Below are 24,487 nucleotides of genomic sequence, written 5' to 3' on the forward strand. Positions count from 1 at the left end.
CGTCAAAACGGAAAGGGAATGGAAAGGGGAACAACGACATAGGAAAAGATTCCTCGATCCCTTGTTTTGCTGTGGTCAGTGGTGCTGGTGAAGGCACGAGCCAGGGGCTCTGCTGGGAACAGGCTGCTCCTTCCCTCCCCTTCCCACAGGAGGAAGTGTCAGTGCTGATAGGAAAACCTGGGAGAGAGGAGCTTGGAGAGGCCCCAAAACGTGGCGCAGGAGGAGCGTGGACAGGGCTGACCCTGGGAATGAGCCCAGGAGCTGCTGCTGGACCGTCCCTGCCTCCCACACACCAGGGACACACCAGGGGTGACTTCCAGGAAAACCAGGGACACGGAGGCGACCACACAAGCGTCACCTTCCCACCTAGAGCGTCTCCAGGCTGCTCACGAACACCTGGGATGTGCTGAGGGAGAAGATGACATGAGGCCAAGCTGTGCCCTTCCCTCCTGTGCTCCCTCATGCCCAGCTGTGCCTGAAGCAGGGAGGAGCAGCCGAGCTCGGGTGCTCACAGGTGCGACGGCATTTTGCTCTGGGGGAGAGGAACCGGCTCCCAACCCGCGCTGTGAACGTAATCCCAGCGGAATCACACACTGGGAAGCTCCTGCTGGGACCCAGCCCCAAGCCAGGGCGTGAGGATGGGCTGGGGTTAAGGAAGCTGAGGCCCACGGCAAACCCGACACGGGCACGGCGCGCTCTGGGACGGGGATGAGGCAAAGCAGGAATTGCAGCCCTCCACACCCAGGCTGGGCTGAGCACTCACCCAAGGGAGAAGGGTCAGAGCCTCCAGGAGCCTGGAGCACCCCGAGCTCCGGCTGTGCTGCAGGTGGAGCTTCCCTAAGCCCCAGACACGCTCCCTGTCTTTAGAGGATCAGCAGGACAAGGTGGGAAAAGACACTGAGACAGCAGCAACCGAACCCCCCCGGGCTGCGGCAGGGAACGGCACAGGGCCAGAGCTGGAGCTGCAAGGAACATCCAGGCCAACCTCAGCCTGCCCCAGGGGCTCAGGGCGGGGAGCAGAGCAGAGCAAAGGGCTCCTCACCAGGTGACACCTGAGAGGCCTCAGTAGCAGCCACAGGGCAAGAGAAGCCCGGATCCCGTAGGTGGGAAGGGCTGCGCCACGGGAGGAAGGATGGGGACAGCAGGGGTGACAGGAGCTGCACCCCAACGCCTCCAACCTGGCCTTGCCACGGTCCCCTGGGATGGGCTGGAGGGTCCAGAGCGGGAAATGGGGTGGGGAGAGGGGAGGGAAAAGAAAAGAAAACAAAAAAGCGCCTCACTCGGCAAATCTAAAACACTTTCATTTTAAATAACAATAATTAGAATTAAAAAGAACGGCTGCCCTTGGCTAGTGAAGGGGCAGAGCCAGTGGCCAGCGAGCCATTCCTCAGTGTATGATCCGTGGGAGTGTCCTTACAGGGGCTATGGATCCCATTCCCTGTCTGGATGAGTCCTTACAGGGGCCATGGATCCCATTCCCTGTCTGGATGAGTCCTTACAGGAGCCTTGGGATCCCATTCCCTGTCTGAATGAGTCCTTACAGGAGCTTTGGGATCCCATTCCCTGTCTGGATGAGTCCTTACAGGAGCTTTGGGATCCCATTCCCTGTCTGAATGAGTCCTTGCAGGGGCTGTGGATCCCATTCCCTGTCTGGATGAGTCCTTGCAGGGGCTATGGATCCCATTCCCTGTCTGAATGAGTCCTTACAGGGGCTGTGGATCCCATTCCCTGTCTGGATGAGTCCTTACAGGGGCTGTGGATCCCATTCCCTGTCTGAATGAGTCCTTACAGGAGCTTTGGGATCCCACTCCCTGTCTGGATGAGTCCTTACATGGGCCAAGGATCCCATTCCCTCTCCAGGTGAGTCCTTACAGGGGCTGTGGGATCCCATTCCCTGTCTGAATGAGTCCTTACAGGGGCTGTGGATCCCATTCCCTCTCCAGGTGAGTCCTTACAGGAGCTTTGGGATCCCATTCCCTGTCCAGGTGAGTCCTTACAGGGGCCAGGGATCCCATTCCCTGTCCGGAGCCGCTGTGGGAGCGCAGGGAAGGAGGGAAGTGCCCGTCCCAATCCAGCGGGGCCGAGGCCTTTTGCTCTCGTGGCCCCACAGAGCGGCCCCGTGCCGGCCTCTGGGGCCTGGGGCCGCAGCGGGAGCTGGCAGCGTGCGGCCGCCGCCCTCGCTAGATGAACTTGAAGCACTTGGTCTTGTCGTGGGGCAGGCGGGTCTTGAAGAGGACGGAGTCGACGCGGAACTGGGTGTAGAGCAGGGGCATGTACCCGTACACCTTCACAAAGAAGTTGATGCACTTGTGCCGCTCGTGGAAGTGGGAATCGTCGTGGGAAAGCGCCTGGGGGCAGCCGGGGCAGCGGAAGGTCCAGCGCGAGGTCACCTGGCAGCAGGGACAGAGGGGTCAGAGCCAGGGGCTCGGGAGCGGAGCCGAGCTCAGCATGGATTGAGCTGGAAGGGAGCTCAAAGCTCATCCAGTCCCACCCCGGCCGTGGGCAGGGACACCTCCCACTGTCCCAGGCTGATCCAGAATGGCCTTGGATGCTGCCAGGGGCAGCCACAGCCTCTCTGGGAATTCTATTGCAGGGCCTCACCACCCCCAGTTCTTTCCCAATATCCCATCCATCCCTGCCCTCTGGCAGTGGGAAGTCATTCCCTGTGTCCTGTCCCTCCATCCCTTGTCCCCAGTCCCTCTCCAGCTCTCCTGGAGCCCCTTTAGGCTCTGGAAGGGGCTCTGAGCTCTCCCTGGATCCTTTTCCTCTCCAGGTGAACATTCCCAGCTCTCCCAGCCCGGCTCCGGAGCAGAGCTCATCTCTGCTGGGGGCAGGGAACCTTTCACTAGACAGAGAACTCAGCCTGATTCAGTCCTGCAGTGCTGAACCTCAACTCCCCTGCTCTGTGGCAGGGATCTGGCTGACTCCCAAGGCTGAGCTTTCCCACCGGAGCTGGATTTCCCTGGAGCTGACACCGCTCACTTCCCAACCACAGCTCCTCCAGCAGTGCCAGCCCCGGGACAAGGCCCTGGCTTTACCTTGATGGGAGGCTTCCTGGTGAGGTGGGACACCAGGAAGTTCATGGCGATGTCCTCGCAGTTGATGTACTCGTCCACCATGTCCCGGATGGCCTGGGGCATCACGTAGGAGTACAGGTAGGCGTAGTACTGCCAGGGGAAAGGCACAGCGTTCTCCAGGTGCTCCACAGGTGGCAGCGACGCGTGGGACACGCATTTGGGACTCAAAACTCAAGAGCCCCAGCGGAGATGTTCCCCGTAACGGAGTTAATCCCAAACCAAGATCCGCTGTAGCCGCAGCCACAAATCTTCCACAGCTGCCGCCCCTCTCCCAGAACCTCAGAAACCAAGGAATGGAGGCTCCAGCTCCCTCAGATCCCACTCTCTCTGCTGCTGTGGAGTCAGCCCAGCAGGAACAAACACTGGAAACCCCTCCCAACACACTCAGGACCAGGTTCTGGCTGTGCTTCAGTTTGGAGAAAGCGAGGGAAAAGGGACAGGGGGTTCCCACACTCATCCTTAAAAACCCCAGAGCTGCAGCCGCAGGCGGCTGTGAGCAGGAAGGGGCGGCCCCGGGGAGGTCTCACCTTGTGGAAGAAGGCAGCACCAGTGAGCACCATGGAGAGCTCGCAGGAGTAGTTGGAGTTGTAGAGCCAGGACTGGTGGGGGATGTCCCAGGCGTGGTAGCGGCCCGGGAAGCCCACGATGCGATCCCTGGCCTCCCTCCACACCCTGCAAACACAGAAGTGTCCGTGAGACACGGAGCTGGGAGCACATCCAGAGGGGCTGCCAGGGATGGAGGGGTCTGTGCAGAAAGGAGTTTGGCAACTGCTTTATCTGAGGAACGCCCCGAGGGTAAAAAGGGAAACTGTTAAAATGTGCTCCTGTCCTAGAGCACAGCCGAGCTGCTTCTGCACGGGGAAGGGCTCCCGATCCACAAAACTGGGATTTTGTACCTCACAGTCCGGAGGTTTGAAAGGAAACTAAGGGCCAGAGCAGCCCAGGCTCAGCCTGGGAGGAGCCCAGCATCTCCTGGCCTCTTCCCCAAATCCCTGGGACTTTCCATCTCCCAGCAGCTCAGGAAAGCCAAGATAACATCGACCTCCCTTAAGGAAAGCTTCACGACCAGGTTGGATGGGGCTTGGAACAGCCTGGGATGGTGGGAGGTGTCCCTGCCCTGGCAGGGGTGGGACTGGAGGAGCTTTGAGGTCCCTTCCCACACAAACCATGCCTGGACTCTGGAGATTCCATAATTCTGTGAAAATTCCCTGATTCTGTGAAAAGCTGCTGAGATGCTGAAGGCCCCGGTGTCTCCCGAGGGAAGATCTGGATTCCCAAACTGCCGGTCCTCACCCCAAACTGCAGCTCCTCATCCCAAACTGCAGCTCCTCGTCCCAAACTGCAGCTCCTCATCCCAAACTGCAGCTCCTCATCCGAAACTGCAGCTCCTCATCCCAAACTGCAGCTCCTCATCCCAAACTGCAGCTCCTCACCCCAAACTGCAGCTCCTCATCCCAAACTGCAGCTCCTCATCCCAAACTGCAGCTCCTCATCCGAAACTGCAGCTCCTCGTCCCAAACTGCCGCTCCTCATCCCAAACTGCCGCTCCTCATCCGAAACTGCCGCTCCTCATCCCAAACTGCCGCTCCTCATCCCAAACTGCAGCTCCTCATCCCAAACTGCCGCTCCTCATCCGAAACTGCCGCTCCTCATCCCAAACTGCCGCTCCTCATCCCAAACTGCAGCTCCTCATCCCAAACTGCAGCTCCTCATCCGAAACTGCAGCTCCTCATCCCAAACTGCAGCTCCTCATCCCAAACTGCAGCTCCTCACCCCAAACTGCAGCTCCTCGTCCCAAACTGCAGCTCCTCACCCCAAACTGCAGCTCTTCACCCCAAACTGCAGCTCCTCATCCCAAACTGCAGCTCCTCGTCCCAAACTGCAGCTCCTCACCCCAAACTGCCGCTCCTCATCCCAAACTGCAGCTCCTCATCCCAAACTGCAGCTCCTCATCCGAAACTGCAGCTCCTCATCCCAAACTGCAGCTCCTCATCCCAAACTGCAGCTCCTCACCCCAAACTGCAGCTCCTCACCCCAAACTGCAGCTCATCCCAAACTGCAGCTCCTCACCCCAAACTGCAGCTCCTCACCCCAAACTGCAACTCCTCATCCCAAACTGCAGCTCCTCATCGCAAACTGCAGCTCCTCATCCCAAACTGCAGCTCCTCATCGCAAACTGCAGCTCCTCATCGCAAACTGCAGCTCCTCATCGCAAACTGCAGCTCCTCATCCCAAACTCCTGCTCCTCACCCCAAACTGCAGCTCCTCATCCCAAACTGCAGCTCCTCATCCCAAACTGCAGCTCCTCACCCCAAACTGCAGCTTCCTGGGCTCTGGCCATACAGGAGAAGCCTCCTGAGTGCCTCCCTCACCCCGACACGTGTTCACAGTCCGGCCTCGGGAATAAAATCCTGAATTTTGCATGTGGAGCGTGGGATTGCCTAATGCTCTGCTCTCATCTGCTCCTCACGCTCCTCCAGAGAAATCCCCCAGGAGAGCTGCAACACCGGCAGGAATAATTAAGGACAAAGTCAGTGCCTGATGCCTCAGCAGGGAAACAAATCCAGCTTCCACAGGCTGGGGTTTGGCTTCCTTGGGATCGCTCAGTGCCCCCTCCCTGCTGCTCAGTGCCCAGGCTGCATGAGAGAACTCCCTGTGGACACAGAAGGGTTTTCCCTTCTTCCTGGGCACAAAACTGGGCAGAAAGTGCCATTTTGGGGGTTTTTGGATGTGAGTTTCTCCCACAAGCCCTGTTCTGGCAGAGCTACAGGAGGAGAGCAGCTGAGGAGACCGAGATTCCCTGAGCTTTCCTGATGGAGCACAGACATGTTTGTTGTTCAGTCCTCCGCTCCAATTAATGAAACTCCAAGATAATCCCGAGGAATCGACGCCACCAGCAGCTTCCCTGGCTCCATCCTCCCCCCAGCACTTGTTTGCTGCAGCTCCTGTCAGTCCAGGGTGATTGTTTAGAAAAGCTGAAGTCGAAACCATTTATTGCCTTTCATTTCTCCCACATCCTCGCTCTCCTACGAACATGACTGAGCTTCTCCCTTCCCAGCTCAGCCACAAAAATCAGGAATTCTCTGGAGAATCATTCTGGGGGTACTCAGAGAGCTGCCTCCAGCTGCCTCCCGAGTCGCAAGCGGGGAAAAACGACGATTTTGGCCCCAAGGAATCAAAGCCTGGAGCAAAGTTTTGACAAAGTGCAGTTGCTGTGGGCAGAGGCTCACTCCAGCAGTTCCTGGGAATGTGTTAACACGGGGAGGCTTTGTGGGAACAGGGCGTTTGCAAGCAGGGATAGGAGTGAGAATAACACAGGGCACTAAAAACCTTCATTTGACGCTCTCCAGGAGCAAAACCTTGGCCAGGCAAAGGAAAACAGAGACCAAAAAAGGGGAGAAAAGAGCCCAGTTCGGATAAAGAGCCTGGAATGGGGCAGGGAAGGGAAGCCAGGAATCCTGACACCTCCTCCTGCACTTGGATTCCTCTTACACCTTGTTTCTCATCTCTCTGAGGGAGCCTGGTGGGTTTCCAGGCATTCTGTGCCCTTTAATCCTCCTCCTGAGCAGGTTTTGGTCCCCCTCTCCCATCCCTGGCCAGCTGCTGGATGTTCTCCGGCCGGGAATCGCAGCCCCTGCTCCTTGTGCTGCCCAGCAGTTCCTGGCAGAGACAGAGCTTTGGCTGCAGGAGCTGCAGGAGCAGCTGGCACAAAGCTCCCCCGGCAGGAGCCCCCTGTGATCAGGATTCCCGTGATCAGGAAGCTTTTGCCAGGGAAAAGAGAAGGGAAAACTGGGGTTGGAAAGTGAAGGGAAAACTGGGGGGGAAAAGTGAAGGGAAAACTGGGGGGGAAAAGTGAAGGGAAAATTGGTGCTGGAGCAAAACGGGGGGGAGGAGTAGGAGCAGCCAGCACCTGCCCTTGCGGGGTGACACCTGCATTTACTGGGTGACACCTGCCTTGGCTGGGTGACACCTGCCCTTGCTGGGTGACACCTGCCTTGGCTGGGTGACACCTGCATTTACTGGGTGACACCTGCCTTGGCTGGGTGACACCTGCCCTTGCTGGGTGACACCTGCCCTTGCTGGGTGACATGTCCCTTTACTGGGTGACACCTGCCCTTACTGGGTGACACCTGCCTTGGCTGGGTGACACCTGCCCTTGCTGGGTGACATGTCCCTTTACTGGGTGACACCTGCCCTTACTGGGTGACACCTGCCTTGGCTGGGTGACACCTGCCCTTGCTGGGTGACACCTGCCTTCACTGGGTGACACCTGCCCTTGCTGGGTGACACCTGCCTTCACTGGGTGACACCTGCCCTTTATTGGGTGACATCTGCCCTTGCTGGGTGACATCTGCCTTGGCTGGGTGACATCTGCCTTCACTGGGTGACACCTGCCCTTGCTGGGTGACATCTGCATTTACTGGGTGACACCTGCCTTCACTGGGTGACACCTGCCCTTTATTGGGTGACATCTGCCCTTGCTGGGTGACATCTACCTTCACTGGGTGACATCTGCCTTCACTGGGTGACACCTGCCTTCACTGGGTGACACCTGCCCTTTATTGGGTGACATCTGCCCTTGCTGGGTGACATCTGCCTTGGCTGGGTGACATCTGCCTTTACTGGGTGACACCTGTCTTGTCTAGGTGACACCTGCCCTTGCTGGGTGACATCTCCCTTTACTGGGTGACATTTGCCCTTACTGGGTGACATCTCTCTTTACTGGGTGACACCTGCCTTCACTGGGTGACACCTGCCCTTGCTGGGTGACATCTCCCTTTACTGGGTGACATCTCCTGCTCTGCAGGAGAAAATGCCCAAAGCACCGTCACTCCCCACTGTCACACGGAGCCACCACCAGCAAGTGGGCATCACCCTTCCTTTCCTCCGGCTCATGGATGGAGGCCAACGGCCTCTCGGATTTGTTTCCCACCCTAGGGAGCCCCAAAACCGTTCAGGGAGCATTACCAGCACACGGAAGTGAGTTAAGAACTGGAGGTGACGGGTTTTCCTGCACAACCTGGGCTCCGGTTCCCCACCCCACACCCCGTCAACGGTGTTTCTCCAAGAAGCGGAGCTGGGAAGCCGCGGGAAGGGACGGGACAGCCCCACCGTGCTCAGGCTGCTGCCCAGCAGCTCCTGGCTGCGGGGAGGAGCGCTCTGGGCACAGGGCGCTCACCGGAAGCCGAACATGATCTCGTCGTGGCGCAGGTGCGCGTCGTCGTCGATGGACAGGATGGCCTCGGTCTCGATCTCGTCCCAGGGCAGGAACCGGTTGTTGAGGCTGTTCTTCTCCGTGCGCACGACCTGCGGGGTGGGAGAGGCATTCCTGGGGCTGTGGCCGTGGCGCCCCTGGCGCGGGGAGGGCTCTGAAGCCACGAAGCGTCGGCTCAGCCCTGCGGCGGCTCCAGCTGCCAGCCCCAGCCACGCACCTGTAAAATCCTCCTGGATTTCTCCCTCTTCCAAGAATCACGGAGGAGAATCACGGAGTTGGAAGGAACGCACCAGGATCACCCAGCCCAACCCCTGGCCCTGCACAGACACCCCAACAATCCCACCCTGTGCATGCCTGTTGTCCAAACGCTCCTGGAGCTCTGGCAGCCTCAGGAACGCCCCCATTCCCTGGGGAGCTGTTCCAGTGCCCCAAAACCCTCCAGGGAAGAACCTTTTCCTGATATCCAGCCTAACCCTCCCTTGGCACAGTTTCACACCGGTCCTGACAGCCCCATCCACCCTGGATCCTTTCCCTGCTCTTACACTTTCAGCCTCCCCTGGCTGATCCGAAGTCACTCCGCACATCCCACATTTCCCATCCAATCCCTCCAATCTCGGCCTCTGCTCTCAACAATCTCCATTTAAAAATTAAGCCCAGCCCGGTGAAAAGACCAAAGCGTCACGGCAATGGGAACTCCATTAAATAAGATTGCACTTGATCCCACAAAAAAAGCCCAGGCTGAAAGCATGAACAGTGGGAATATTTGTATCAGGATCTGCGTGGCAGCTGGGATGATCAAATCCCCATGGAAAGGCGCACTTGGAGCTTTCATCTGCCCATGGCTCCGGGGGGATGGAATATTCGGCAGGAACACGGTGAATGTTTCACTGAAGGGCCATCAAAAGCACCAACAATTTACTGCAGGTGGGCAAAGGGGGCAGCTCTGGGCTGTGCAAGAGCAGGGCCAGAGCTGAGCTGCATTCCCACCCCGGGAGCTCTGCGGTTTCATTAGGACGTGGGAAAAGCAGGGACAACGTCGGCACAGGAATTTCTCATCCTGCTCCTTCCCAAGGTGGAGAAGCATCACAAAACTCAGCTCAGTGTTTGGCTTGGCTGAAGGGTTATCCAGAGCCAGCAGATGCTCCCAGGGGCTTCTTGTCCACCTGGGAGCTGCTGGAAAAGAGGGTGCAGGAATCAGGGTGGGAATGGGGTGAGGGGGGAAGTGGGAGGAGGCAACTCCACACTCCGTGTTCAGCTCTGGGGTCCTCGGCACAGGAGGGACGTGGATCTGCTGGAGTGAGTCCAGCCTGGGGAAGGGAAGGATCCAGGGAGAGCTCAGAGCCCCTTCCAGAGCCTAAAGAGGCTCCAGGAGAGCTGGAGAGGGACTGGGGACAAGGGATGGAGGGACAGGACACAGGGAATGGCTTCCCACTGCCAGAGGGCAGGGATGGGTGGGATATTGAGAAGGAATTGTTCCCTGTGAGGGTGGAGAGGCCCTGGCACAGGGTGCCCAGAGAAGCTGTGGCTGCCCCTGGATCCCTGGAAGTGTCCAAGGCCAGGCTGGATGGGGCTTGGAGCTCCCTGGGACAGTGGGAGGTGTCCCTGCCCATGGCAGGGGGTGGAAGAGGACGGGCTTTAAGGCTCCTCCCCACCCAAACCCTTCTGGAATCCTCGATGTCACCAGCGTTGAGCTCCCGCGCGCTGCAGGGCAGCGGAGCTGTCACCGGGAGATCTCTGCCAGGAGGATGTCCTGACTCCACCTGGAGAGGCAGAATCCACCTTTCCCCTGCGATGTTCCCTCTCCAACATCAACGCTGCTCCTTGGGAATTGTCTCCCTGCAGCTCCCACCCCTGCCCTGGGTGGGGCTCACCCCAAGACGAGCCCAGAGGTGACACGGCCAGGCCCTCTCTCCATCCTTTTTCAGACACTGAGGTCTCAATCTCTCTGCCAGCGCTGCTCCTCCAGCCCTTCCATCATTTGAATGACCCTTTTTTTGCCACAACTTCGCTCCTTAATGGCCTTGAGCCAAGAGCTCTGTCAAAACCCAAGGAAAGGTGTTCCCTCAGCGAAGCTGAAAGGCTCTGGCAGAGCGGGGACTCGGCAGTTCTCCTTCCCAAGGAGATTCAAAGGGTGAGGAGGACACGGAATCAGCCAGAGAACCACGAGAGAGATCCCAGCCCCTCACCAAAACACCACCTCCCCTGACAGCACCCAAACAGCGAGCAGAGCACCGGTGGTGGGACCTGCACCAAACTCCAACTCCTCCAGGCTCAAAACCAGCCCAGACCGTGCCCCGCTCGCCTTATTTTGGTTATTTTTGGCTTTTGTTTGCGACGAATTATCTTTAAAAAGCTTTGCCATCAGCTAAATGGCCCAGAGCTCGAAACCATGAACCTCCTGGGCAGTTTGCAAAGTTTGGAATCACCTGAAATGCCAACAGACCACACCAGAAGATTCTTCTCCTTTTGGAAAATCAGTTCCAAGTGATTCAGTGCCACAACGTGGGATTTGTTTGACTCAAGGAGCACAAAACCCCACAACTCCAGGACGTCCATTTCCTCCCATCGGACGAATGGATCTTAAAAAAACCTGAGAGAAAACTAAACCAGAGCATAAATCCAGAGCCTGCCCAGCAATTATGTCCTTTTACCAATACTTTAAAATACGTTTTTATACATAAACACAAAAAAAAACCCCGCAGCAAAATCAATACCTTCCAGCAATCTCCTTGCTAGTGAGGCCTCACACTTAAGCTTTAAATTAGGTGTCACATACAATTTGATGGTGAGAACATGAGGAATGCCTGTGCCCTTGGAGAAGTTTTGACAGCTCAACTTAGTGAACTGGATTGATTCCTGGGCAAAGAGCAAACTCTGCAAGAACCCGGGCGCCTCACTGCTCACATCAGGTCTCCGTGAGGGGAAAAAAGCCTGAAGGACGCCCTTAGGAGAGCTGGATAATTTGGGGAGACAGAACAAGCTCTCAGGAAAAGGATCCCTTTCCATCTTGGCCAAAGACGAGAAATTCTTCCCAAACGGGCTGGGGGAAGAGAGCCGGGTAGGGTGGGGTGGGGACACCTTCGCTGAAGGACAGGCAGGACTCGGATCCTCTCCATGCAGGAAAGGGATGACGCATCTCCGGGATCGTGGCAGTGACTGGTGCGACCAGCCCAGGCTCCAGAGGTGCCGCCATCGTCCCCACCCATCAAGGACTGCCACATGTGGGAGGTGGTGATGTTCATCCTGCCCACATCCATCCCACGTCCTCGTTCCCAGCTGGGCAGGTCTCCTCCCACCCTCCATTCTTTCTGCAGGAGAGCACAGGGAGCCACGGAGCCTCCAGCTCTCCCACGCGCACGTGTGGGAAAGGAATCAATTAAAAACCAGCCAATCTAGGCTTAATAGAGGTCAGGGAGGGCTCTGTTGGAGGACTTTGGGAGATGGCAAACTCTAGGAAAAGGGAACAGTGAGTTCCAAGTATCCCTGAAACCACCTTGGCACACACATTTAATTTCCTGGTTTGACCAAATCCAGACACGTTTTGAAGAAAAGTTGCCAGACTGAGATCCACCAGAGTCCCTTCCCTCTACACATCAGGCACAAGTGCTGGGATTATTTACAAGACTCCCTGGAAGGAGGGAAGGGCGTGCAGATCCATAAAAGGAATAAATCACATCCTTCATTACCATGGCCGACTCCATTCCCACTCCCTCTGCAGCCGAGGTGAGAGATCAGACTGGCACCTGCTGCTCTGCAAAAGCCACCAGAGATGGGCACAAGGAAGAAAACAACTCTGCCCGGTCCCACCAAACAGCATCTTCCTGGGAGCTGGGTAATTCTTTTTTGGAAGTGAAGCTGTCAGAAGGAGTTTGCACTGAGCCAAGGCAACGAAGGTGGGATGTCAGACAGGGACAAAGCACACGGCCTCAGGCAGGAAAAGAGGAGGACTTTCTTCATGGAAAGGGTGGTTGGGCATTGGAAGGGGCTGCTCAGGGAGGTTTGGAGTCCCCATCCCTGGAGGTGTCCCAGGAGTGACAGGATGTGGCACTCAGAGCCCTGGGCTGGTGACAAGGCGGGGATCGGTCACAGGCTGGACTCGATGGCCCTGAAGGACTTTTCCAACCTGAATGATTCTGTGATTCCTTCAAGATCCTGGCTACAGCAGGAATTCTGGCACTGGGTAAGGCTCCACATGGAGACGACACACCTGCGGTTCCCTTTGCTAGAGATGACTTTGATCCTGACGTCTCTGAGCTCTGCCTCATTTCATGGAAGGAGAGAGGAGGCCGATCCCGGGCACGTTGGCTCCATGACAAGCAGCCAAGCTCTCTGCCAGGACAGGTGCCAAGGAGAAGCCAAAGGAGCTGCTGTCATCACCCAAAACCTCTGCAGCCCATTCCCAGCGAGATGACACTGGAGTGAATCCCACGAGTCCGACCACGGCCACATTTTAAACTCGACTTCCTCAGTGTTTTATCTTTACCCGCTCTGGGCAAGCTGAGCTGCTCCACAAAAGCTGGCAGGATCACCGTGGCTCGCAGCCCAGACCTCAAATCTTCTTGGCTGCCCCTCCCAAGGACAACCACGGTGGTGCTTACTGAAGATTTCCAAGAGCAGCCTCACACCCAGCGGCGCTGGTGTCCTGCCCTGCCCACGCAGAACCTTCTCCCTCCTGCCAACCTCAACTCCCCACCCTGAGAAAACCCTCAGAGGACAGAAATCCATCCAGCTCCTACTGGCCAGCATCCTGCTTTCCATAGCCAAAAGCACAGGTGCAGCAGGCCTTTGGCTCAGCCAGGAGTTCTTCATTTCGTGAGAACTGAAATCGTCTGGCCTCACTCGGTACAAACACGAGGCTCCTCCCGGCACACTGCCAGAGCTGCATGGGCAGGGAGGAGATGGGATGCCAGCGGGGCATTTTCACCAGAGCCAAGCCCCTGGGACGATGCCTTTCCTCCCCAAAGCCACGCTCTTTTTCCTAACACAGACCCAAAAACTCGAGGAAATGAGTCTGGCACAAGACGGGACTCCGGAGCGTTCGTGGCAGCTCCCGATGAGCTGCAAATCCAGCAGGATCACACTGCGTGAGGAGGGCGTCAAAGATCCTTCCAGACACGCTGCCAGATCTGAGCGGGATGGCATTTTGTAAAAAAAAAAATAAAAAATAGATGTACTTTTGGCTGTGTTTGTGATAATGGATGTTTCAAAAACTCAGGCCGCCGAGGCGAAATGGCAGGAGCACAAAAAGTGGCTTTGAGGCGTTTGTTAGGACAATGATATTCGGGTGTTTCCTTGGGGTCAACACCCCCAGATCCTGATAAATCAATAAATGGGAACGGCTGGGACCTCAGCTCCTACAGCAAGCCCGTAACCACATCCAGAGCCGCCCTGAGGGAGATGCCTGGATCCTCCTGCATCCAGGCAAAGCTCCTCTCATCACTGGTCTCTCCCCACCGACCATCCTCACCATTCCCAGCTGGCTCCCAGCTCTGTTCCAGGATTGGATGAGTCCCAGAACGTGCTTGGATGGAGCTGTGGGTAGCCAAGGACATCAGTCCTCACCCACCCCATAGAAATCCTCCAGAATCTGCTCCCTTGTTTGACTTGATGGCACCAAAAACATCCGTTTATCTGAGCACCCACCCCAAGCCTGACACTTTTAGCGGACGTTTCCCCAGCCATGCATCGCCTGAGGAGCTGTCCCTGGTTTTTACAGCAGTTTCCCCTGGCAATTCTTCACCTTCTTGTTTTCCCTTTAATCCTCCTTTGCAAAGATGGATCAGGAAGTTGCTGTTATCCCTTTTCTCAAGTATTAATTATTCCCTGCTCCTTTTTCTTCACCTTGAAACAGCCGCAGCCCCTCCTTTATGCCCCGAACCTCCAGCTTTGCTGCCTCCGACTTGAAGTGTTCTCAAAATCTGAATTAAAAGGATTTATAGACTATTTTAAGACTCATCTCCAGAGGTATGAGAGGGGCATTTAGCTCCAAAGCCATCCAAAGGCAGCACACGCCAAATATAAACTGGCGAAACAGACGCATTTTAAAAATACGTGTAATTAAATAATGCAACATAAAGCCCAGCATCAGTTATCCCCCGCTGAGAACAAAACCACACAGGAAGATACCAGGGAAAGGCTTTTTTAAAACTGGTGCTGTGTCCGTGCACGAAAAACGTGCAAACACTTGGTCTCCCTTTAAACTCCTCAGCTGAGATCAGTGGATCACTCATCTCCGAGAGGAGAAAACAGCTTGAGATACAAATAAAACTGATTATTTATTCATTTTCGTACAGGAGCAGCTGTCGCATCTTCCCTGAGAAACGAAAGGAGAAGGATGCTCGTTTTAACGTTAAAGGGAAGCAGATACTTATTTTTATTCTCTGTGTGTTGCTGTTGGTGGCTGTGCAATTAGAGATGCACATGGAGCTGGCTGTCCAATTAGATTTATTTTACAATTAACTGTAATTATTTGGCTCAAAGAAGGTCCCTGAGATAACACGCTGTCATGTTCTAATACTTCCACTGTTGCAGCTCATTCCCTTCCCAAAATTCCTGTGTGTGCTTTTCATGAAAGCTCACAGGGAAAAACTGCGGAGTGCAAAGCTCGTGATCCAACTTCCACTGGCAGGTCTGGGATCACGAGCCAGATTTATGAGCTGCCGCTTGCTGTGAAGCCAAGAAAAGTCATTCCAAGAAGAAAGAGCTCACTCTTTTGGGAGTCTTGATACCAATAAGCCAAATTTTTAGTTTGTTGGGGGGGGGGGGGTTGTGCAGTGGAATGGGCAATTCTCAAAGGTGCCATCATGGAACCGCAGACTCTTTAAGGCTGGAGAGATCAAAGTGATCAAATCCAACCACTAACCCACGACCCACACCCAGAACACTCCACGTGCTTTAAAACCACCTCCAGGGATGGGGACTGCAGCACTGCCCTGGGCAGTTCCAATGCCTGAGCACCCTTTCCATGGAGAAATCCCTCCTGGTGTCCAACCTGAACCTCTCCTGGCACAATGAGATGCTGTGTGCTCTCATCCTGTTCCCTGGGAGCACAGCCCGACCCTCCCAGCTGTCCCCTCCTGTCAGGGAGTTGTGCAGAGCCTGAAGGTCCCCCCTGACCCTTCTTTTCTCCAGGCTGAGCCCCTTTCCCAGCTCCCTCAGCTGCTCCTGGTGCTCCAGCCCCTTCCCCAGCTCTGTTCCCTTCCCTGGACACACTCCAGCTCCTCAATGTCCCTCTTGTCACAAGGGGCCCCAAACCAAACCCGGGATTGGAGGTGCCCCAGCAGCACCCAGCATGTGCCACGTGTGATGCCCTGAAGGATGTCACGGTTCTTTATCGATGCTCTCTCAAGATGCAGCTGGATGGACCTGCTTTCACCTGGCAAATCCTGTCCTGGTATTCAAGGCCTGAAAATTCCAATGGAATTCTGCCCAGCCTAGGAACAATCCCAGATTCCAGAGCTGAAACACCCCAGGGAGATGATGGACGGCAGCAGGAGCGTCCCCAGCACGGATTCAGCACAAGCAGAGCTTGTACACCGTTATCTGTCAACTCTGAAATTCATCCTCTGCACCTCTTCTTCCTCTCCAAATGCCCTTTGGCTGCTTTAGAGGCAATTTTAACAGCAAAAAGTGTCGTTCTGATGAAATGGGGACGCCTTCCCCACATTGCCTGTACCAAAGCCACTTTGTAACACTGAGTAAAACACAGAGATGGCGTTTGGGACCGCTGTTGAGAAAGAGAACACGCAAGGAGGCAGAAAGAGGGCAGGCAGCAGCTTCTAACTCCATCCAAAAGCTGGAGTGTTACTGCCCGGGGCTCAGGGATGAGGGATTCAAACCTCTTGTGGGCAGCAAGAACTCCCAGACTGGTAAACCCCGACAGCTCAGGAAAGGATGTGTGCAGTGCATGAGAGCAGATCCCACCCTCCCACCCCTGGGACTCAGCAGGAGTTTGGCTGAGCCAGCTGCAGCTCCCTGGAGCAGAGAGAGCCTGAGGAGCACATCAGGTTGGAGTGATCGCTGCTCTGGACCGGCTCCCATCTCCTGGATCTGTTTTGGGAATCCCAGGGAAGCTGCCGCTGCACCAGGGGCAGAGCTGCAGAAGGAACTGACTGGGAAAGCCTGGCCTTATTTTGGCAAAAATCCTCATTTTCCCTGCCTGCCTCACTTTCCCAGCTGTGCTCCCAGAGCTGTGTCAGGCCAGGTACAAGCTCCTCGTTATCCATGGAAGAGCCAAATGAGAGCCCAGAACAGCCACAAGAGTCCAAGAACCACTCACAGGCTGCAACTCCCTGACCCTGACCCAAAACTTCTAAAGTATGAAAGTCCAGACCCCCCTCAGCCCATCACCAGCTAATTCCTGCACTTCTGATCTCCCTGGAAAATTTCCCAGTCCCCTGATCCATGCCGAGAAGTCTGGCAGCAAATGGACTGGGAGCTCAGGGGTGGATCTGAGGAGGGGCTGTCACATTTCATCTGTAAGACAGGAGATGGAAAAGTCAGGAGGGGGCTCAGGAGCACCCCTGAGGTCTCCTGCCCTTGCCAAGCCATCAGAGCCGTGCAGCTCCAGGTCATGGCACGGGAGGAAACCCTTCAACTTCCATCCTGGGGACACAGAAATGCACAGCAGAGAGGCAGAGAAGAGCAAAGTGCTGGAAATCCAAGGGCTGTGATCCCAGGGGATTGTTGGTAGTACCTCCTTTCTGCTCACTAAGTGAGGCAGAGCTTATCTTTCCACACTTTGCTCTTTGGCTGATAGCCCAGCTGCTTTAATTACCAGAGGCTTTCTCAGTGCAAGTCCTCTGCATTGTTGTGCAATTACTTCTTCAGCGGGTTTCTCCTCGGGATCTGTCAGACAGGATTTCCACCACAGCAGGAAAACAAAACACCTGGCAGGGCATTTGTTCACATCGGTGCACCTCACTCTTTGGAATACATCACAGCCAAGGATGCTGAGAGATGTTCCCAGCATTTAAAACCTGCTCTGACCCATCCTACAAGAGCTTCAGTGCAAACATTCGTGTCTGAGGGCATCCAAATGCACATCACAGCCCAACAAAAGGAGGAGGGAACTGGAGTCAGACGATAACTCACTGAGCAGCTACTAAAAAAACCTCGAATATAAACTCTGATACAAGCAGAGCCAAGAAGCCATCAAGTTTGTAGGCAGGTTATTGTTTTGATGGGAAGAGGACAGCGGATTTATTAATGTTTATGTGGCTGGGAGCAGCAACCATAAAGCACTCGGGCACATAAACTCACTTTTGGCTTCCAGGTTGATTCCAGAAACCTTCCAGAGACTTCTGAGATGAGGAGGCTGAGATCTCACCGGGGAAGTTCTGGGTGAAATGAAGACAGCTTGCTGCCAGCATGCCTGCCCTCAAATCCATCATGGAGGGATGAGAGCTCCCTTATGGAATGTTAGAAGAAAAGAACCATCCCAGGACCCACACCACGATCCCCAAACTGACATTTTATCCCTTGTTGTTCCTGTTGTTCCATGAGCAAAATTCATCGTGAACTGCAATTTTCATCAGCTCCGACAGCAGAGGACGGGGCTGGGATGTCCTCCTGAAGGTGGCCAAATAAAGGGAGAGGTATCTTCCCCAAAAACGCCCATTCTCCCTCCAGGTGGCAGAGCCAGCCAGTGACAAATCTGGATACGAGGTCTAGATGGGTTTCCATGGAATTTCCCTTTGCTCGTAATCTTCAGTTTCTGGATCCCAAATGCTGGAAGCCTTGGCTAAATCCTACTTTAGCTGGTCCATGACTCACACCAGCCCCTCGTTCTTCTACCCAGAGGAGCAGAGAACTCAAGCCAAGGGCGATGTCACGTCCTTCAAAGCTTGATTTATCCCAGGGCTTTCCATACTTGGTTCAGCGAAATCCAGGAGGAATAAATGCTTCCATCAAGAGGCAGGTAATAATTCCTGCCAAACACATGGCTGGGATGAATCCAGACTCCCAGAGCCCCCTCCCACAAGCCACAGTATGGGCTGGGAATTAAGGAAAATTAGAAATTACGGCCATCACATAAATTAGTCACAATTCAAAACAATTCCATTTATAGATTCCTGATAAAATCAACCTAAATATCAGTGTTTCGAAACCAATTTGCGTTGTCACCTGCTTTCAGAGCAAGAGGAAAACGAGTCCTGTTGGAAAGAATTACCCGGTTTATGGCTGTCCTGAGGCTTTTCTTACTCCCTCTCAGCCCCAAGATGGGGCTGTCCCTTGTCACAGAGATAAGCCAGGCTCCCACAAGCCGGGCTCACAGCTCAAAGCCATGATCAGGCTGGAAATGGAACTTCCCTGCTCCAAATGCTTTCAGTGTCGAGAACAAAACCCATTTCTCTTCCCTCCACGAAGCTCAAACCCCTCAGAGTTCAGTTCAAATGAGCATTCAGGAAGATGAAGACTTTGGATCCAAGTTTGGAGCTGAACTATTTGGATCTGAATTTGTCATCTGGGAAGATAAAGAAGCTTCACCGCATCTCCCATCTTTGTGCTGTCAGAAAATCCAGGAATGGGTGAAAACAGCATTTCTGTGAACTTACATGGAGACATACAAGTGGATGTTTCGGTGACCAGGTGTGGCTTTCTCTGTGCCTCAGTTTCCCTCTAGTGCCCTTAGCTCCCCCTTTGACCAATTTCAGGAGAGGGAAAAAAATCCTCACTTCTCTTAACAGGACTAACACAGATTTTCATTAATTAACTAAAGTTTTTAAATAAACGTCTGAAAGAGTCTGAAAATTACTGATTTCCCCCTGATTTTCTCCCAGGCTCTAAAATGACATCCCCTCACTGTCATCAGGAGAAAAAGCTCCATCCTTTCTGGGTGCTTGCAGTGGAACAACTGATTCCAGGGATTCTGGAGACAGGACAAGGGGAAAACAAACTGCAGCCCTTGGTTCTGAACCCAGCTACTCCATCACCTGTTGTCAATGGCTTTTCACAGGAGATGAACCTTTTCCTAAAGTCCAGGAAAAGCCAGGTGCTGCTTTTTGGAGAGGGGAGTGCTCTGTATGCCCAGCAGGGCGGGGAGACCAACCACAGTTTGATTTTATGAAAATTATGGGGGGGAAAGCATCTATTTAATACAAAAAGCATCGATTTAATACCCAAATTCCTGACCCCGGCGAGTCCTGCTCGCTCCTTTTCACTTGTGCCAGGGGATCCATCCGTGTCTTGTGGCACAGCATCAGGTTGTGGCCACTCTGGGACACAAGGCTGTCTCCACAGATAAGGCAGCCTGTGCAGAATGGCTTTGCACAGCAGAACTGCTCCACCAGGACAGATAAAAGCCTGGGAAGGAAGGAAATGCAGATATCCAGGCTCTGGGATTTTATGGGAAGAAGGGCTTCCAGTGTAGCTTGCAGTGAACACTCAGTTCTATCATAACAAAGTCGCAGAGGATGGAAAGTAGGTGAAAACAAAAGGGAAATAGAGAGAAAATTCACCCACACACTCCATTCCCCCCATCCTCGTTCCAGCGCATGGAATAATTTGAGGACATTTGGTATTCTGTTTGGTATTTAAACAGGTCACAAAGCAAACCCTAAAAGTAGCAGGAATGCAGCCCTGGAAAGTCGGAGTGGGTTTTGCTGCCAAGTCCTGTCGTGCTGCTTTTGTCCCCCAGCAGTTGTGACAGAGCCTGCTCCAAACAGGGAGCGTTTGAGATGCACACGCTGCTTTTATGGCGATGTTTAACGGCTTCGGCACAGGGGACTGGCCCCTGGGACACCTTCAGGCTTTCACATGTGACCAAACCCACCCAACGATGTCCCCAGCAGCATCCAAGGACGTTTCCCTCCCTTGATTTTCCTTCCCAATGCCGCAAACACGCTTCCTTCTGCTCACCGACCCCATCAGCTGCATCCCGAGCCAAGGGGATTGGGAGAGCTGTGGCCACAGGAAGGTTTTGTCTGTGGAAAAGCCATCACAAACCAGCACATGGCACAGGGGAGAATGGAGGACCAGGTCTAGGCAGCGGCAGTGAGGGACACGAGCGTGTTGGAGTTAATATTCCGAGTGCAAATTCCAAGGAGCCAGCGCCGCTCGTTCCATTATCGGCCCGTGTTCACGCATCGCTGCACCTGTGCTCGGGCCCTGCAGTGACAAGCATCGGGATTGCAGGATCCGCAGGTAAACTAAGCAGCAAATTTGTTCCTTCCTCCGCTGCTACACAACGGATAGAAACACACAAGGAGACGGCAAAACTCGCGGGGATTTCAGAACTCAGCTGCCTCCGCGGCAGCGCCGGCTCAGCGGGGCAGCAGGTGGTGCTGCAAACCCGACAGCAGCAGCCAGGCACTTCTGGGGAACATCCCCCTGCCTTCTCCAACTGCTCCCCTGGAGAAACCGAGCTCACAAACCTGGGATGCGCTGCTGGTAACGCTGCTGCACTGCATACAGGCTGTTCGACCCAGGGACGGGGCAAGTCTCCTGAGGGAAGGGACCCAGTGCTGAGAAATGGGGATTTTCTCAGCTGGTTTTGTGTGAATTGTTCCTTCTGGAGGTAAACCTTGAGCTCCCCGCTCCCATATGCGATGCAGGACCTCAAAGCAAAGTTGGGGTTTTCCTGATTTGGAACGCAAGAGCTGTGAGTCAAAGCAAGGCAGGGAAAAGCAAGATAAAGCTGGGACTCACCCAAGAGTTGCTGCGGGTGAGTTGGCCCAGGAAAGCACAAGTCACATCAGCAAGCAGGAGTTTGGAAAATGCTGGATTACCAAGCTGAACCAGACCCTGAGCTGGTCTTTAGGCAAAGCTGCCAGGAAGGAGAAGGATTGACTGAAATGGTGGAGTTGGTCAGCATGGGCAGCGTGATGATCTCACCCTGGATCACACACACCACTGCAGCTTATCTCGAGCTGCTGGTTACTTTGGAAGGTTGGTGCTGCTCTCGTCAGAAAACCAAGCTCGAGGATCCAGCTGCTTGCTGAAGGACAAGCAGAGAAGCTCATTCTGCCACCATGGCCACCAGCCTGACCAGGTTCTGTCCCCCTCCTCCTCCTCCTCCTCCTCCTCCTCCTCCTCCTCCTAGCCAGAAGCATGACCTACAGATCCTGCTGTGCTCCTTAAAACGGAGATATGAAACACCCTTTGAGTCCTTCTGCTGGAAATGACGTGCAAACCTCAGGCACCCGAGCTTCAGAGCCAGCTCAGCACAGCACATTTCTCTTCCCAAAGAGAAGGCAAAGTCAGGACAGCCTTCCCTGCCCAGCCAGCTCCTGATTAATAAATGCCATGTCAAGGGACTCATGTGCAGCCAAACAGGTCTGCAGACCCGGCAGCGCTTCCGGATTTGCCGTTTTTCCACAGATTATTCCTTTTTAAACAAGCAGCTAAATGGAATGAGGCCTCTCAGCCAGCCACCAGGCCCGCGGCAAAGGACCTCATGCCACTGGAAGTGGCTGCAGGGATCAAAGGCAGCGACTTGTTCTGGAACAAAGCTGGAGGAAGGGATTAGTCACTGCTGGCAGCCACAGGAGCTGGCACTGAACCCAGCCTTAAGTGCTCAGAGACCCTCCAGCACTCCCAGCCCACCTCAGCCACGAGCAGGAGGAGAAACCAAACTGCTGCAGGGCTTTTCCAGCCACTGAGGGACCTCACAAACCCAGCAGAGGGAGAGGAGCTGCAGGTTCCGGCTGTCACTTCTTAGAATGCGAGCAGAGGTTGTGAAAATAATGCTTCAGGCTGAATAAGCTTCATCCCCAAAGCACAGAATCCCAGAATGGTTTGGGTGGGAAAGGACCTTAAATCTCACTCAGTCCCAGCCCCTGCCACAGGCAGGGACACCTTCCACTATCCCAGGCTGCTCCAAACCCTGTCCAGCCTGGCCTGGAACATTTCCAGGGATCCAGGGGCAGCCAGAGCTTCTCTGGGCAATAAAGAAGAAGCTCAGCAGTGGCTGTGATGTGGCTGCTGGAGCTGGAACAGTCACACTCCTATCCTGAGGAGTTCTCCTAAGGCAGTGCTAGAGATACAAACACATTTTTTGGAAAAAAGTGAGGTTTTGAGCTTGCACAAACAAGACTTCTCATTCACAGCCTTTGGGGTTTTGCTGCAATACTGATTAGCGTGAGATGGGAAGAGTTTCTACAGCTTTAAATGTGAGGGTAAAGTGGCTACATCTGTTCCAGGGGCAGCCCTGAGTGACTACACACAACTTCACATTACGTTGGATTTCCACCTACTCACTTCAGGCTGGGGACGGGGACAGAATATTTGATCAGACTCCTGCGTTGCTCAGGAACCTTACTGATGTTTCAGTAAATTATGCCATCTATATTTAAGTCAAAGCTGGGGTTTTTTTTTAAATCAAATACATTCTGTAGCCCTGTTTATCTCGTTATCCATGAAAGATTTGAAGTTCCAATGCAGCTTTGATTAATTCCCAGCCCACCAGGGAAAAGAAATCTGCTTGGGAGGACAAGCCCCAAATCGCAGCCAAGCAGCGCAGTTGGCAAACGACGTTTCAAGGAGCTCGTCAGTAAATAAAGTCAACACGTGGAGTAAGGAGAAGTCCAACTCTCCTTTAGGGAATTCTGCCAGCACAGAGCCACACTTCTCTGGCCACCAGCAGGTCCTGGTGGGGCTTGAGACTCTATTTTGCTTCCAAAGGCTCTTTAACATGCTGCAGGCGTTGCTTTGTTTCATTAGCTTGTAATTTGCATAAAATGATGAAACTGTTTGGGTTGGAAGGGACCTGAAAGATCATCCCATGTCAACCCCTGCTACGGGCAGGGACACCTTCCATGATCCCAGGCTGCTCCAAGCTCTGTCCAGCCTGGCCTTGGACGCTTCCAGGGATCCAGGAGCAGCCACAGCTTCTCTGGGAATTCTATTCCAGGCACTCACCACCCTCCCAGCCAAGAATTCCTTCCCAATGTCCCATCTATCCCTGCCCTCTGGCAGTGGGAAGCCATTCCCTCTGTCCTGTCCCTCCATCCCTTGTCCCAAGTCCCTCTCCAGCTCTCCTGGAGCCCCTTTAGGCTCTGGAAGGGCTCTGAGCTCTTCCTGGTGCCTTCTCTTCTCCAGGTGAACATTCCCAGCTCTCCCAGCCTGGCTCCAGCTCTCAGAGCAGCTCCGTGGCCTCCTCTGGACTCACTGCAACAGCTCCACATCCTTCTGATGCTGGATTCTCTTCAAAAACCTTCTGGTGCAGGTGCTTTGATCCTGGATCATGCTGGCACACGTGTGCCGCTGCTCTGCTGCTCCTCGGGTGCCTGGACCCCCTTCAACCACAACCCAAATCCTCCCTCATCCCCTTCTCCTCTGCCCTCAGGTTTCTTCACAAAGCCCTGTGCTTCGGGACCTGAACACGGAGCAATTCCTTGCATCCCAAAGTCACTGGGAACGTGTTTGTTGCACAGACATACAGCACCACTGCCAGATCTGAGAGAATTGGATATTCCCCATCAAAAGAGCTTTTTTTTTTTTTTTCCTCGTAAAGAAACGAGAATCGCAGCTCCTCACTTTCTGACACTGGCACACACTGGCTCGTGTCTCCTGCCTATCCCACATCCCCACCTGCCTCTTCCCCTGGCCAGCACGTCCCACATCTCAGCCAGCAGGGCTCAAACAGAGCCTCACCTCTGCTCCAGAGTTCCTGTCACCCTTTTCCAGAGCAGACCTTGGCATTTCTCACTGCCTGATGAAGCCCAGGGAAGTTTTCCATCGTTGCCACACCAAAGCATCCCTGTGGATGAATGGTACAAACTCCCAAACACCCAGTCTGGAGATGGCCTTAGCAACAGGCACGTGAGGAGGATGGATGCCTGGAGGCTGCTCAGGGTTTAACCTTCCCGGGAGAAATCCCAGATTCAGGCTCTTTTAACAACTGGGATTTAGAGAAACTGGAAGAAAGCAGAGCTGTTACCAGACCAAGACGCCCCTTCAGGAAGGACCTGGCCGAAGCTCTCTGTGATCCAGCCATCCCAGCGTGTCACCAACCACCATCCCAAAGCAGGCACACGACAATTCCCTCCTCTGGAAGCACACGGTTCCCCACGTTCCCCCCACAGCACGCGGCTCCAAGGTGACACGAAGCAACTCGTGTGTGTCAAGCCCCCAAAAAACCAGCAGGGCTCCAACACAACAGATGTGCAGATGAGAGCCAGGTACAAAAAGCCATTATCTTCCATCAGCAGAAATGCATTTTTCTTTCACAAATAACACCCATTAGCAGCTCCAA

At 54.4% G+C, this 24,487-nt stretch overlaps 1 protein-coding gene across 2 annotated transcripts in view; it reads right to left on the reverse strand.

Moving 5' to 3' along the window:
* Positions 1-1,280: 1,280 nt before the first annotated feature.
* EXTL3 (exostosin like glycosyltransferase 3) overlaps positions 1,281-24,487 on the reverse strand; it is a 114,596-nt gene continuing 91,389 nt past the window's right edge. For both annotated transcript variants that reach the window (XM_040059452.1, XM_040059453.1), the window contains 4 exons: positions 8,257-8,384; positions 3,605-3,749; positions 3,039-3,167; positions 1,281-2,390 (listed from right to left, as the gene is read on the reverse strand). In XM_040059452.1, the coding sequence (XP_039915386.1) occupies positions 2,181-2,390; positions 3,039-3,167; positions 3,605-3,749; positions 8,257-8,384 (612 nt within the window). In that variant the 3' untranslated portion in view covers positions 1,281-2,180. The remainder of the gene's footprint in view (positions 2,391-3,038; positions 3,168-3,604; positions 3,750-8,256; positions 8,385-24,487) is intronic.

The sequence above is a fragment of the Hirundo rustica genome, chromosome 3 (genome assembly GCF_015227805.2).
Source record: "Hirundo rustica isolate bHirRus1 chromosome 3, bHirRus1.pri.v3, whole genome shotgun sequence".
Taxonomy (NCBI): Eukaryota; Metazoa; Chordata; class Aves; order Passeriformes; family Hirundinidae; genus Hirundo; species Hirundo rustica.